Source organism: Cardiocondyla obscurior, linkage group LG17 (genome assembly GCF_019399895.1).
Source record: "Cardiocondyla obscurior isolate alpha-2009 linkage group LG17, Cobs3.1, whole genome shotgun sequence".
NCBI classification, from domain to species: Eukaryota; Metazoa; Arthropoda; class Insecta; order Hymenoptera; family Formicidae; genus Cardiocondyla; species Cardiocondyla obscurior.
This window is the reverse complement of record NC_091880.1, coordinates 4415138-4431586: the sequence shown is the minus strand read 5'-3', so window position 1 is coordinate 4431586 and position 16449 is coordinate 4415138. Positions and strand designations below refer to the sequence as shown.

Below are 16449 nucleotides of genomic sequence, written 5' to 3'. Positions count from 1 at the left end.
GATTCTTCGCTCGGTTGCGGAGGGCACTTGCGCGGACGTGACCTCTGCTCTTCCATTCCCTTCTTTCCCTTCTCTTTCTCACTCTTTCTCTCTCTCTCGCTCAATAAACGGACGCTTGAAATTCAATGGACGTTGGCAGGCCGCATAGCCATCCGTTCCTGCCGAAATACCTTTCAGAACGCTTCGGCTTCGCGCGCATCGTTTCGCTGCCAACAAGCCGCATCTGATATCTAACGTTTCCCGCCCGCGTAGTTTAGTATCTCCGATCGAAGCGATGTGGGAATGTTACAGCGTCGTCTCCGCGATCTGGTAATGCCGTTCCTGCCAGAGACGTGCTGTGGCGAGGATAAAATCATCTCAAGCTCAAATAACATCGTTACCGAATCATCTACAGAATTAACCGCATGTTGCCGTTGAGATAAGTCAATTTTGCGGTCTTCGGCAAATCTCGAGAATCGCGATGTTATTTTACTCCTCAAATTTCGCAGAGAGAGAGAGACAAAGAGAGAGAGGGAGGAAACTGCGAAGTAAATCTTAAATTATATTCTGCAAAGATCAAGATATCGCTAGTTTATACATATAAATCAGTTGTAGACATTTCTTTTTGTTTTAAATATAAAAATATGATTTAGAAACGAACAATTAACAGGGGTAAATAATTTTTTTTTTTTTTTTTTTAACAATTAATTTATGTTATAGATTTTTATTGAATTTTTTTAAAGAAAATTCGTGAATTAATATCAGCGCGTAATGTCTTACGGCTCCTACAGTTACCGATTAGTGTGATAATTTGGCGTGCATTATAGTATAAACTTGGTGGCAGTAAGTTATATTAGATTCGACGGTGAATGTTCTTAGGAAAGGAAATATATTTTATGGAAAGTTCCATTTCGTTTCTCTAAGGAGATTTGGATTACGAAGGGCCGATTCCGCGGTATATCAGAATTCCTCCTACCGTCGACCATTTAGTACCTCGTAAATGTGCCTTACTTTGACTTCAAGTGAGATTTTCCATGCCATCGCGAACTCGAGAATATCTGTATAGACAGTCTTTATTGTTAATTAAAAATTTATTTCGATATTACAGTCCACTTCTTCTTCAGTCAAGCAAAAATATTTTTATAAAATTATAATATTCTAGACGTTATCGTTCACTTGAATTATTATTAAACGCGTAAACGCAATGAAATGTATAAATGTATATAAATATCGATGCACAAAATAATAAAAAAAAAAATATTATATCGAATTATCTGAAAATAATTTAAAAGATTTTTCTGGTAAACCGTGATTTTAAAGTACAGTGATATCGTTGTTTCATATGTTGAGTTTTAATTACGAGAAAACAACATTCTACGGGTAACGCGGTAATTTATCAGGTTCATGTTTAAACGCGACGATTTTCCGTGCCGTATTTAACGTAGACAAATTTCTCGGGACAATTCGACGATAAAAACGAGAAAGAGAAAAAAAAGGGAACAAAAATAAAATAAAGGAAAAGTGCATCGCACTACCGTGAGATTTAGTTGTTCCCTGGCATGAGAGACTTTCGTAATGTTTGCAAGAACGTGAATATATCGTCTACTTGACTGCATGGGATTCCTAAAGAGATTCGGATTACCTATTCCTTCGCAGAGGAAATGTGACTGATATCGCCAAGATTTCCGTGACCGTTTCTACGTCGGGAACGATTTGTCTTCGGGAACGCCTTGGTCAGATTCGAGTATTATTACGTTATGAACACACATTGCTTATCGCAGTACTTATTACGTCTTGTTATTTATCCTGAAGGAAAGTATACTTCTGCTGGAAAGTAAAAATATTACTCGTTATAAAACTATGCAGGCTCTCACGTTTGTTTCTCAGTCAGTAGTTGAAACTTTTCAACTTTCGATATTAAGTAACAGAATCTTGGATCACCCTTAAACTTAGAAGAAAAGAATTATGAGCTCTTGAATTTTTTTTTGTCGGTTAAAGTATCGTAGATTCTTCACATTTTAATAGTTATTTTATTATTGCATCGAGACCAATGGGGAAATTTAAGACATTTAGTTATGGCGTTTAAAATGCTTCATGTAACGATTACGTGTCATCTTCTAAAGCAGTACAGATTATCTGTTGTGGTTAGACGTGGTAGACGAAGGAACTTGTAAGGGCGATTTCTCGAGCCACTTGTACGGACGCAAGTGGACTTGCCGTGAAAATAGCCAGTCACCGTGCGGTCGCACACATGTTTGTCGTCAATCTCACTAAAATCCTCGATTCGTGTTTGCTCGTATTCTAGCTCTGAGCACGTTAAGTTGTAATCGCACTTTGTCTTGTAGCGCTGTTAGAAACGTACTAGCAGATATATATACATATATATATTGTATATCCTTCTTATTGTTTGTCGCTTTTTGTATTTGAAACTAAATCGATTTTTTTTTTCATATTGATAGTCATATACATTTAAAAATGGGTACGTTACAATGCGTCTAAAAAAAGAAATTTTTTTTTTCTTTTTTTTTCGCGCGTTCCGTCTATTCTCGAAAATAAATATCCAGCGTTTTGTGGATCTACATTGATTGAGAAAATATCTGAAACTAGAGCACACCACAGGAAATTTGATCTGAGTGACAAGAGTGAAAAGTTCACAAAATATATCAGTGTCAGAGCAAAAATATATTTTATCGATTTTTTTTACGTTATGTCATTTTGTAGTTTGGTTGTTAAAACCAGAATTTTCTTTTATAAACTTAGATTGCGTTTCGTAAACAAATTATGTTAAATGATAGGTATTTTTCTTCTTGTACGCTTATTATACTGAAAATTTAATTAACATACATACAATGCTGTGAATATTTGGCAATTAAGTTAGCTTGAAGTACATTTCGGAAAGGCAGTTTCATCTTACACATATATAGCTATCTCCGTGTATATTAATATCGAAATTTCCTTTAAAATAATTAATTTGAGTTACGCATATTGTCTCCTTTTCTTTTCATTAAACGTTTCTTTCATTATATAATAATTAATTCATTTGTTATAAAATCCACAACTCGTATGATTACCGTTGATTAACGATATATCAATGCAGAATGTATTTACAATTTTAATTACCGCAGCGCGCTGTTGAATAACTCACCGATTCGTAGACCGAAACTTTGATAATTGCGAGAAGTAGCAGCGGACAGGTAGGAATTTTTAATTAGCAATCGCCAATGATTGATATGACTTTTTAATCCGTATGGCAACGACGGTATCGCGAGATAACTACGGCTGCTGATCAAGTTAGCGTACATCAAAATTCTCAAATTTCGACGCGTTTCTCATAAATAAAATATTTCAATCGCAAACGTTGCCGATCAAACGATCGACGTGCTTTTGCTCTTTTACTCGTTGACGCAAACAATAGGTGTATACTGACTTTTACCGACGTGGCATAACTATGATACTGACGCAGTTTATACGGCTGTAATATTAATACATATGCATGTAAACCGTGAAAATCAACGCGAGGCAACGCGCGCAAAACAGATTCAAGGATGCAAATGCGTATCTGTGTATTTGTGCAAATCAATGTATAATTTTATTCATGACGAAACCGTTGGCTTAAATATGTAAATTATAAGACCTACTTAAAAAGTTTCTGTCGCGACGTGTTATTACGTCGATAAACGGATTAAACAACCGTCGTTCCCAATGCGCTCGGAACATTCTTCTTTTCGCGTTCGCGCATTTTTCTTTTTTTTTTTCTTTTTTTTTTTTTAATTTTTTCCAATAAGCAGTGACGAATCTGCAGTCCGTTTCCTCGTTACTCTTTGATATAGCCCAAGATAATTTATGTATTCCCGGCGCGGCAGGATCAATAATGGCGACGTTAATTTTGTTTGTTTACGGCGTTGCGCTGCTCACGCTCAAGACCCAGTGATTTAGGAACCTCGAGCGATTCGCGATTTACATCGAACAATATTAATATGCATGAGAAGATGAGCGCAAAGCGCCTCGTGCGTGGCAAGGACGTAGAGCATTCCTTAGCGTTTCGCGTGTACGCGCGCGAGGGATGTTGGATGATAATACGCGCGTGCTAGAGCGCCGCAGTGTTGAAAATTGCATCTCCAGATAGGTGCATCCAATCAAGCGGGATGTGGGCATGTTAAATTAATTATGGAAAGAGGTCGGGATGTGGATCGCGGAGCGTGGGGGATGAATTTTGGGAGATCGCGCGGCATTATTTCATCCGCTGTACGATCAATTCTTCACGACACGAGGCATTACAAGCGCCGCGCAAATTAGTCGCTGGAGCTTGTCTGCATTCGCGAGAACTTAGGGCCGATCTTTCCGCGAAAATTGGATAGCTTTTATGCCGGCGCTCTGCGTAATAGGCGCAGTTGCTCAAGCGAGCAGTAGAATTCCTTGGGGAGAAATGAAGCGACTTTCGTACCGGTAGAATGTAATTAAACGCATTTTTTTTTCCATTTCCTTTTTCTTTTACGTAATTTCAAAATATTATCATCGTATTTTAAATGGAGATTATATTAGTTTTAAAAATAAATGTTTAATAGTCTTAGGATGGATTTCTAGCTACTTATATCATTAATTTATTTTCTCGAAACTAGTTCTTTAAAAAAAAAAAAAAAAACTGGTTCTGTTTTTTATCATGATATTCTGTATAATTCGCGAACATGGCTGTTTTAATATTTTCTAAAAATTAATTATTTTATCTCGACTAGAATTCTATAATGCTCCAGCCGATAGCATTTTTTTGTTAAAACCGTTTTCACGTAAAGTTTGACTATAAATTCTTACGAAAGCAGAATCGCTGGGTATTCTAAATGAATGAAAAGAGATAATGAGCATAATTTTTGGTTCTTTGCATATAAATTTTCAATATTAATCAAGCGTGTCCGCTCTATGGAAATTCGATGAAGCTGATTTTACTCACGTGTTGCATCGCGGCATATCCGGTGACTTGTTGAAGCTTGCTGCTGATCATCCTCGTTCCCGTGCCGTTTATCTTCTCGTTCTTTCCGCTCCAGAAACCGATTACGCCCGTTATAATGAGAGCCACCAAAGTGATGATGCCGATCAGTAGAGACAGTGTCACGATTTTACTGCGGGGCGATATTACCATCGCCATGTTTATCACGGAGTTAGCGTTTGTCGCGATCACTCGCGTTCGGATGTCCCCGATATAGAAATTCACGCTCAACAAACAACGCTATCCATTCAGCACGGAATGGACCGAAAACTTGCGTATATGCATCTATGTATATATATCTCTATGTATATGAATAGCTCTTTCTTTTCTTTGTGACAAGAGGGATTCGATGGGGTAAATAATATAATTTCTCCTCGTCGCGCGGCGCCAATTATCCGCGTTCATTATAACTTTATCACTTCCTCGCATTCGAATATCGACAACGGCGGCGACGGCGACGACGTGTCGAGCGAATTCTCGTGTGTCATTCTCGAAGTCGTTCGAGCGCGCTCACCTCTTCGACGCGATTTAATTGAGAGAGACCGCTAAATGCGACACTGAGACACGTATCGCGGCATCGCTTGCCCGTCGCACATACGTACGATTCGACGGATCTGTCGATGTGATTGCACAGGATTTCTCGAAAATCGTCGTCTCGGGGCGATTTACGATCGCAGCGAGGAAAGACCTAGGACGTCTTGTGGAAATCTCACGTTCTCGAGTTGGCACGTTAGGGCGAGTTTCCTTGGCGCTTTCAACGCCTCGAAAGATTTTAAGAAAGCGTCCTCGTCGTTTCAAGGGCCCTCGGGCGAGTTTCTCCGGCGACGATTCTCTCAGTCCGCCCGATGGGATGCACGCGCATGGATCAACAAGTTCAACGAGCGCGGGCGCTAGCGAGCGCTTGCACCAGCTCAACAACAACGACTCGCGATAAATTCGTCTGAATAATCAACAATAAAGTTCTCTCTTCGGGAAACGTTTCAGCCCACGAGGTATATACCAGCGACGATATTTCTCTGTAGGGATGCATATAATGAGGGTGCAAAGCGAAACGGAGCGGGGTTGAAGACGCAATTTCTTGTTTCTCGAGTTTCTTAGATTTTCTTTCAATCCACTTCGCCCTCGTTCTTTCTCTCTCTTCTTTTCGGTTATTCTTCCCACCCTCTTCTCTCTCTCTCTCTTTCTCTCATTTAGCTTTCTTGTTTCTTGTTCCGTCTTTCCTCTATGTTCCTTTCGCACTTGGAAGACGAACTTTGAAGGCTTTTAAATGTTAAGTGAACTTACCCGCGGTTTACATCTTTGGAATAATGATTTTGCGCTTCTGTGTTACGGCGATCGCTCGGCGACATTGCATGTTAAATATGTTGATTTTGGTCGTAATCAACGCTATTATCTCGAGTCAGATGAAATTTATTATAATCGTAAAAGATAATTTTAAAACTGATTACTCAAACTTTTACCGCGACGGTAGATTAAAAAATATAGGAACAATATTTTAATGTTCAACAATGTCTTTTTAATACTCAATTTAATATAGAAAATATGTTTGTGTGCTATTTTTTTTTTTTTTGCATTTTTCGCGAAACATTAGTTAGAGGAAAATTAAATATATTAAAGAAGGGTAAAGAGAACGTTGACTGAAATGTGTCTCGTTGTTTAGGAAGTGTCTCATTTTCGCTGTCAATCGAATTGACATCCACATAAATTAGTACAGCGCTGTAGTGTCGAGTAGAATGTCGAGATCTTAAATACGAAAATCAATTTCATCGAGTTGCAGCGGCACGCGGCACAGTTATTTCCATTCCATCCACTCTATCCTCTTCGGTAATGCTATTTTCATTTTACACAGAACGTAGTGTCGTCTGCGTTGTCGGTTCACGCCATGCTAACAAATGTAAACGCAGATGTAAGTGTGAGTGTACTCGCTCGATCGACAAACGTTGATAAGAAGATAAAGTAATGAAGTCATCAATTTGAGTCTATCAGTCTTTAAAGTACTTTTTCTACAAATATATATATATTTTTTTATTGCCACTATCAAAATTATTTAATTGTATTTGAAATAAAATCTAGCAATATCCCGAGTGGAAATTCATCCAGCTATTCTGATTTTGTTGCTAGTAGTTAGATGCAAGTATTTGTTATTTATCGACTATCTAATGTCTAATCGTTATTGTACAAAATTAAAAAAAAATTAGGGTTTATCATTTAAAAAAAAATCTGTTTTGTCCGTCGGCGGCCGCGACAGTCAAGCGCACATTAACTAGTAGACTAGTACGTGGTGAAAAACGTTTAGATATTTAGCTTTTAGACCGATAGTTTTTTTTTTTTTTTTTTAACAAACAATTCAATAATTTATTTAGAATTTTCTAGCTTGAATATAATTATTAGTATTCGAAGTAATTAACGAAGTTAGTAACGAACAAAACTTTTTTCCAGCATATTATATTTCGATAAAATAAATTGTTTGGTTATTAAGTAATTTATTATTTTAATTAATAAATTTTTTCTTAGTAAAATAATAAATTTTCTATTATCGTAGAAGTATCTTAAAAAATAACGCTATTTCCCCTGTAAGGGAATCTTTTCAAGAGAAATGCAACATAATAAAGTGAAGTCTTCGTGGAATACCGTTGGTATATGTATATATAATTTTACGCGAGCAAGAGAAAACCGCGAATTATTTAATATGCCCGTCTGGATAACGCGCTTCTTTGCATTTTCTCGCTGGCATGGAAAAGTTTAATCATAATATCATAATCATAATATTAGATAGTCTAATGTTTAAAGTGCATAAGCACATTGATTTGAATGCAATTTTATTATCGTTGAAGGTAACGATTTGCGAAACGGGAAACGAGTGAACGAGATCAAATCTCACAGACGTATTACTAAGAAAAAATAATTATAACGAGTAAAAAGATAAACGCCGCGGTGGAGTGAGTACGTGCGTGTGTTTATATCGGCCGGCACCTTGCGCTCGAAGTTCGCAAGGTGGAGAACGCGCGGGTGGCGGGCGGCGAGAACCGGTTTGCCCGGCGAATTCGACAGTCGAACGTTGCGTAAGATTATCAGCTGGCAGGTCCTCGCATTCCAAGTTCGCAAGGTGGTGGACGCGCGGGCAGGGGACAGCGAGAACCGGTTTGCCCGGTGAATTCGGTAGTCTAGCCAAAATTGCGTATGGTCAGCTCAACAACAGTAAACAAAGTACGCGGCGAAAAACGTAGACATCTATTTGGATACACGGTCCGCGCTGGACGGTGACCAGACGACCGATTCTAGACAGATTCTGTTTTTTTATTAAATACTTTTTTATAATTTATGGCTAGTGCCAAGCTAGTCATCAGTTAAAAAATATATTTAATCTCCGCGATCTAACCACTAGCTGAAAAATCAGATTAGCTGAATAAATTTCCACTCGGGTATATTATATTTTATTAAGGACCGCGCGCGTGATAAAATAAAGATTTTTTTTTTAATAAGAACCGATATCACGTGTACGCGTTTCTGGGATATTTAAAACTTACCGCAGGAAAATATTCAATGTTCTCTTCTGCGAGAACAGATCACAGAATAATTCCAACAAAGCTTGAAAGATGGAATATCTAATCAGTTCGAAGAAGAAGTATGTAAACGAGCGAGCTTCATTTAAAATATGATGACGCTTACATCTACGCGATCTGCACAGACACGAAATGTCCCTTTTAGAAGAAAAAAAAAAAAAAAAAAAAAAAAAAAAAAAGAAAGAAAAGAAGAGAGCAGTGTAGACTTTGTCGGTTTTTCCATTCCTGTTGTTTTTTCCATTTCGCAAACGTAATTCAAGAATTTTTTTTGCGTCTTACTTCTTTACAATTTACTCAACAAAAGAATTTATATCCACTTTCTTTTTCTTTTAAGAAAATTTTTTCTTCTTTCGAGGAAAAGAAGTAAGGCAATTTTTTGATTATTCCATAACGTGAACTTTAATGCATCCGCAATAAATATTTTAAATACTTGTCAATTTACTCGCACAAATATTTGTTACTTCAGTTTTCTCACGATTGGCTTTATTTATTTTATGTTATTTATAAAAAAAAAAAGAAAGTAAGAAGCTTGAAGTATTTTTGCTTCTCTCTCGATTATTTTCACTCTAGTTTTCTCTTAGCGCTTTTCACATACCATTGACGAGCTCAAGCTAAAGTACCTGCTGCTTAGAAATAAGTGAAATAAAGAGGAACGACTTATCAAGATTGTGAGATTTCCGGTTAGATAGTCTTTTCGATTGGAAAAGTTCGAAGGGATTGTGTAAAAGGGAGGGTTACTGTGTCAAGTGCTAAGAAAAATTACTTAGTTTTGCCGCGCTGTTTCTTCGTGGCCATCAGCTTCCCGCCGCAAATAGTTTTGATACACCCATTTTGTTTGACGTTTCTTTTCTTCTTTTACGACTGCCCCTCTTATCACTTCATTGCGCCATTTCTACTCGGAAAGGAAACGTTGTCTTCCGTGAAGCTCGGAAACTCAATTTTCTATCTCGTTTACGATACTTGAAATGTTTTTCAAAAACATGATAAGTATTTTTAGAGATATATTAGATATGTTCGCAGATATATTAGATATTTTTCTACCTCAAAGTTACGATCGTCATTATTTTTTCGAGCAAGTTGTATTAATTAAAATAAATCGGCGTTTTTTAAAAAATAGCATGACATGTAACTTATCGACAAAATTAAATTATAGTAAACAATTGAGATCTTTCTGATTTCAAATAACAGCGACGATTATCGCTGTATAACATTGGCACAACCCGATTAAAAAGTTTTGAAATAAAGCACGCAAAAAAAAAAAAAAAAACCATATAAATAAATGCGGACTTGCATTCTGAAATTATCGGTAGAGAATGGAACTAACTGATACGAAAAACTAAAGAATTACGTAAGACGAAAGAAAATTTTAACAAGAATTCTGTCTGTCTGCATGGGAATGGCGGAATTATTTTTACACTTCACCCGGGGGTTACTTCCGTTTGTATTTGCAAGCACGAAACGAAACGTTTCGGCCGGCGTGCCTTCTTTTCTACGAAGGCATCAGTATTTTCTAGATTGTCGTACCGTATAAAAGAGCACGGATAAGAAAAGTCCCCTCGCACGCAACTGACTGTACCTGTTTTCTCCAATCTCGCGCGCGCTTACCTATACGTTTTACTTAGTTTCGTCTCCAATACTGCACTCGCAATTCGCTTCACTACCGCGGAGAGAAAAGAGATGACGCGATAGCCATCCTTTCTCTTCAGACGCTGAAAAAGTCTTGAGAACGGCGTGTCATCGCGTATGTTAAATTTTTTCCGTATATATTCCGCGAACGTAGACGCAGTCTACGGTAACTGCTTTATTTTCTCCATTTTTATTTCGGGATAATTTTTTTCATACATTATAGTTGAAAGGCACGTGTTCTGTTTTTCAGTGCTCTTGTCAATTTTTATCGTCAATGTCACGATTATACTTTTTATATGATTTGCAACCTTAATTTATTGTTCATTTTAACGTGCCTTAATTAACATCTTTTCGATAATACATTTTATTGGGACCTGTTCGTATTCAAATTTTAGATAAAATTTATTTTAGAATTTCGTAAGATGTCAAGAGAAAAAAAAGAATATTGTATTAAATGTCAATACCATACTGGAAAAAAAATTGTAATGTATAAAAAAAAATTTTCTTCGCTTATATTTTTCTTTAATGGATAAAATCTATGAAAGCTCGATAGCTCGATAACTAGCAGCAAGATAGATTGTTAATAATAAAGAATCTATTATGCGCCAAGGTAAAATTATAACGGGTATAATATGCAAGATAAATATGATCCTGTCGCTGCGATGCTCTCTCTGTTGCTGTCCAGTTTTTATTTTCTTTTACGGACAGACGTTTCGCGAGACATTTTGCGTGGAAACGGTGCCGCGGTGTCATTTCATTTTTATTGTATTAGAACGTGAATGGATGCACTTTTGCGGCGTGCGCGCGGAAAACGTTGAAGACGTCGCCGGTGACGGTTTTTAATAAATTTATCTCGCGGCCAAGGGAAAACGAAGCGAGCAATTTTCCACGGATATATTGCGTGGACGTTCACACGTTTATTCGTTGCCGAGATATCGGATGCGAGCTTAATCGCGAAATGCGCATTCGCGATGCGGATTCTCACACGTTTACGCAAATCAAAGGCACTTTCGGCAATTCGGTCGTCTCGGAGCTAACCCATCGCGCAATAGCGGTCCCATTTGTGCCATAAAGGAGGTTTTAACTTTCTCTCTACGTTCCCCGTTTGTTCGTGCTCGCCGGATTGGCCAATCGCGCGATCCTTACTTCGGAAGTGCACCCGTGTGGTATCGCGGTAGTAACCGGATATTCGGCGCACTCTTTTGGTTTTAGAAATTTGCCATTTGTACGCTCTCCCGGCGACGGCGTAACACGACCGACGGGCCATTAAAGCTTTTACAAGAGTTGTTTTTACGGCTGGGCGAGCGGCATTATTACAGAATATGTCGTTCGATTAACCGCCGTTTATTATCAGAGTAAATTCGAACAAATTCGTCCGGCTTATTCGGAGTTGTTGCACAACCGACCCTCCGCTTTTATCAGCAATAGTGAAAGATAATGTTTTGGAAACAGTGCGCTGAATTTTGATGCATATAAATGATGAACGCGAAATAATACCGCTGAAGAGCAATCGATTGACATCGAATTCACAGCCGCGAATCAAGCGCTTACAATTTATAATCTCTCGAATTTTGAAAACGATTGCTTTGATTTGCTTAGTGAACGATCAGATAAATCAATTCTCGAATTAATCATAACAAATAGTCTTGTAATAACAGGTGAATACGTGTAAATTAAATAAATCGTGTGATAGGGTCCATTACAATATTTTAAATTAAGATTATAATATTAGATAATAGATTCAAAATCGAATTTGAAATTTTTCGTTAGTAACGAAATGGAATAATTATTCCGGTTAACGTCCATTTTAATTAGAGCAGGGACAATGTCCGCCGGAAGACGTCAGCAAGTTTGCAGTCTCTGAGCAAGTCGACAAGCGAAAGGAACTTTTTTGAACATACCTCCAGCTATTTCTGCCGATTTCACGTCACTCTGAGCAAAAATTCCTCGCCGTCCCAGTGGTCTATTCTTTCTCAATTAATTTCAATGATTTATCTGCGAGGTACATTCTGTCAGATCCGGGTAATTAAATTAGTACGCTTTTACTTGCATTTCTGATGTAAAAAGAAAACGATAACATATTGAACGATTAAATTTCAACATTTCATTATAATTTATTTTTTCTACAAAATCCTGTTGAGTGATTAATTTAACGTCATTACATATGACAGTTTTCGGACTTGAAACGATTTAATGTTATGTACATTTAACAATATACTAATGTTATAACCGTGCATAGTTATAAAGTTTTTTTTTCTTTTTTTACAAAAGCATAACTTGCAATACGTAAGTAGAAACATATTATAAACTTTTTCGGTAAACTAACGAGTTAAAGAAGTAATATTGAGCAGTCGTGCCATCTGTTACTTTGGGAGTACAAGATTAGTTAGTTAGGTGGTGAAATTAAATAGCAATCCGGGTCCAACTTGAAACTTAAGTAATTACGACGTTTCAATATGCTTCCCTATCAAAGGCGAGCACAGGAAACTTCGATAAAAAATTAATTAAAAGAACACGAAGACGTTGCGGATTACCGAAAGATCAAAAGCTTGGTTTGCAGGCTCGAATCGCGAACGTGATTCCGTAATTCATTAAAAGTCGTTTGGATTATCTGCCAACTGCGCTCAGAAACATTTCTAGTTATCATCATTACGGATAATCAAATTAATATTCTTAGGCAAATGTGGGTTAAATAACCTGATTACAAATACTTGTGTTGGAATTTATAATATTTTAAGAGTATCTCTAAGTAGAAATTATTTTCAGTGATAATGAAGTATTTGTATAAAGATCACTGATTATCCAACACAGCGTTATTTTGCAAATAAATATTTTAAGAATTTTCCTATACATAAATTTTTTGTCTTAAATTAATTAGTTGTTTTTCTCAAAATAATTAATGTGAATCAGTCAAAAGAATTTACCAGCAAACAATAATTATATTGCAGCTTTTTAAATTTTGTTTATGCAATTATTTTACAACAGGCATTAAAATATTATTTTATAAATTTGAATAAACTGGAGTATATTTAGATTCTCATGATCTGTGCGTTAATGTCACAGATATTCTATCAAACGTCATAAAATCTTTAGAAATTTGCGAAGTTGGCGGATATTCGACGAGATTGAACCTATTGAATAATAATCCAATAAATGGGATATAAAATCAGAATTATATTTTATCTGTTATTAGAGAATTTTTGTTAAAAATAGGAACAATATATATTAATTGTATTTGGTGTAGAAATTCGTTATTGGAATTGTTATCAAGTTTAAGTTTTCGGCGCCTGAGGCTTGAGGTTCCCTCCACGGTGTTCGCGAGAATCGAAAATTTGCGCTCCGTCATCCTTGTCGTCTTCCCATGATATTCTCTCGCTGCGGTTTTTTTCTCCCCTCGAGGAAAGCCATTGCCCTGACGTGCCGCCGTGGAAATTGAACAGTTCGAACGAGCCGCGTCGCGTTGGTGTCATCGAAAAAACATCACGCGAGATTGGGAAAGAATTTTTGAGTCCGGTGCGCTTTTTTTGAAACCACTGGTCAATTCGAGTCGATTACGATAGAAAAAAAAAAATGAACTAGGCTTTTTCAACAAGCTTCGTTTGCTTTTTTCGCGAATAAATATTTTTGAATTCGTGATAACATGTAGCTTTTTATTGAATAATTAAGTTATTTTTATTGAGAGATTAGACAGATATGTACCACACGTGTTGTACACAAAATTCATTTAAATTGTATTGCTGAAAGAATAAAATCGATGGACACCAGCAATTCTGATATTGCAAGCTCTAATTATAAAACATACTTGCACAACACGGTTTGCGGTATTTTATTTTCTGATAAATTTGTCTCTAAAACAATGTAAATTAATTGAAATGACGACAATCGTCGATAGCAAGGCATGAATGTACAATATAAAAAAAAACAAAATTAGATCTAACGTTAGAACATATCTGCGCAATGATCGATTGGGTCTTCAGCGGCGTCACGTTTCATTTTTGCCGAAACGAAACCTCGCCGTCGGTTACAACTTGAGAAAGCCATCGGTTACAGCCTGCTGTTTCCGACGTAAAGTACTTTTCGACATGTATGCGATCCAGCGACCTGCAACTTTGAAATGGCTACGAGCGCAGCAGTCGTGTGGTTCTGTAACCTTTAGCGTGCATTGTGCGACACATGTCTTTATGCGATGTACATCGCGAGCCGCTGATTTCGTCGCGAATAGCTATCCGGCCCATTTGCTCGTGTTCATACAGCAGAAGCTGTACTTGTCTTATTAACCCGTTACGTTATTAACACGTCTTTTTTTTCTATTTCTCATACCGTCATTGAAAATTACCAGATCACAGTAGCATTAATAATTAAAAATCAAACGAATATCGCGTTATGCATTATAATTAATGAATCTAAGAAAACAGCTTCTTGTTTTCTAAATATCCTTACATTTTTTTTCTCTATAACGTAATTATAAAATGTATTTTTAAGAATAATATAAATGTCACAGAAATAGCAGGAAGTACAATACGCTAATGATACGCTCCAAGCAGTACATTAACGCTAATAATATATGTATGTCACCTCAGGTTAAATTCTCAATTTTAAAGATAATATTGTAAATGTTACGAGATGTCCACACACACGCAAATATAAATTCTAAAAATAATAATTTTAATAATAAACTTTATTAATAAATATTAATCGAATATTTATAAAAAAAAGTACTTTGATATTTTCAATTAATTTGTACACAAAGTTTTTAACTTTTTAATTAGTTATAAAATATTTAAAAAATGTTATTTCCAGTCAGAACATATTAAAAGCAAAACAATCACATATATTTGATATCATAATTTAATTTTAAATACAAAATAATTTTTAGTTTATTTTATTACTTTGCAAAAATTAAAGCTGTATATCATTTTATATAAAACAAATGTATCTAATATATTTTATTATCTGCTGTTATTTCACGTAACTTTGAAACAAAAATGTAAAATTAACCGAGGAGATTATTGATTTAGTTCTGTTGTAGAATTAAAAAAATTTTTTTTTAATTAAATGTTAGCTGATATTCTTATCATTCTTACATTCACTCAATACGTAGCTAATATTGTCATTTATTACGCTATGTATACGTTAATAAAGTTTATATGTAAATTACAAATAATTTTTTAAATAACACTACATTTTTAATTAATTTCCACATTTAAAAGAGAATTCTGACGTTGTTGCGCTTGTTGTTGCAAATCATATAAAAATTACATTCCCTACGTACAATTTAAATACCTTTGATAATAGTTCTGTAAAAAATGCGTACGAAAGTTTTAATCATAAATTTTTCACGACGCCGTGATATTTTATGCCTCAGCCACGTTGACAATTCGGTAAATGGTTTCAAAAGTGAATCGACTAGTTGCTCTTATATACGGATGATACGCTCTCGCGTGACAACGACGTTCTTATAATGGCCACTTTGACTCCGTAAATCGCGAACGCCACGGTATGCCGAAATCGCGCATCCCGCGCGACGCCAAATGCGACGGAAACGTTCGTCAGAGCGCCATGCGATAACTCGATTTTACGACGCTGCGTCGTCGACGTGTAATTGAAAATCCATCCCGAAGCGTTTTCGGCAATCTCGCCGCGTGTACGTCAAAAACTTTATCATGCCGCGCAACGAGACAAACACGTACGCGGAAAATGTAGAGGAAACGATGAAGCGCAACGTGGGATGTAAAAAAAAAAAAAAAAGAACCCCTTGGAGGATAGAGACGAGAAGGGAAACGGAAGGCGGATGTAGAAAGGGTGTATCCCGTGCCCACGGGCGTTGAATTTTCTGGGTCGACAGCTGTCAATTGAGAGCAATGTCTACTGAAGACTACTCGTTAACGTATCGCGCTGCAATGCATAGAGTGCATCGAACTTTTTTCCTTTTTCGCTTTCCTCTCTTTCTCTCTCTTTTTTTATTTTCTTTTTTTTTTATTTTTTTATTTTCCCCATCCTCTCTTTGCAGAGACTTGGCTGATATTCCGCCGTAGAATCGAATAATTTTCTTACACACGCGGGAATTTCCGGATTTTCCGCTCGCGCCTCGCCATTTCCACACGATGGTTCCCAGCTGCCTTCGATCATCGAATTTCTGTCAACGATTCGTAGTCGCTTGCACAAGAATTTTTGTGGCTGTCGATTAAGCGCGCCTTCTGTCGGAATTAAATTCGCCGTGTACATACAAACGGCGGCCCGCATTTTGCTTTGGTAAAGGCGCGTCATTCGGGAATGCGTAGGAGGGAATGAAAAATCTCG

At 36.6% G+C, this 16449-nt stretch overlaps 1 protein-coding gene across 7 annotated transcripts in view; it reads right to left on the bottom strand.

The window, feature by feature from the left end:
* Mp (collagen XV/XVIII-type protein multiplexin) overlaps nt 1-16449 on the bottom strand; it is a 193641-nt gene that overhangs the window by 71431 nt on the left and 105761 nt on the right. The window contains exon 2 of one of the 7 annotated variants that reach the window (XM_070668215.1): nt 4925-5976. The exons of 5 other annotated variants lie outside the window; for them this stretch is intronic. In XM_070668215.1, coding sequence (XP_070524316.1) covers nt 4925-5119 — 195 coding nt within the window. In that variant the 5' untranslated portion in view covers nt 5120-5976. Of the gene's footprint in view, nt 1-4924; nt 14994-16449 lie in introns of those variants that run through there. One more of the 7 variants, XM_070668214.1, reaches the window with a different exon arrangement.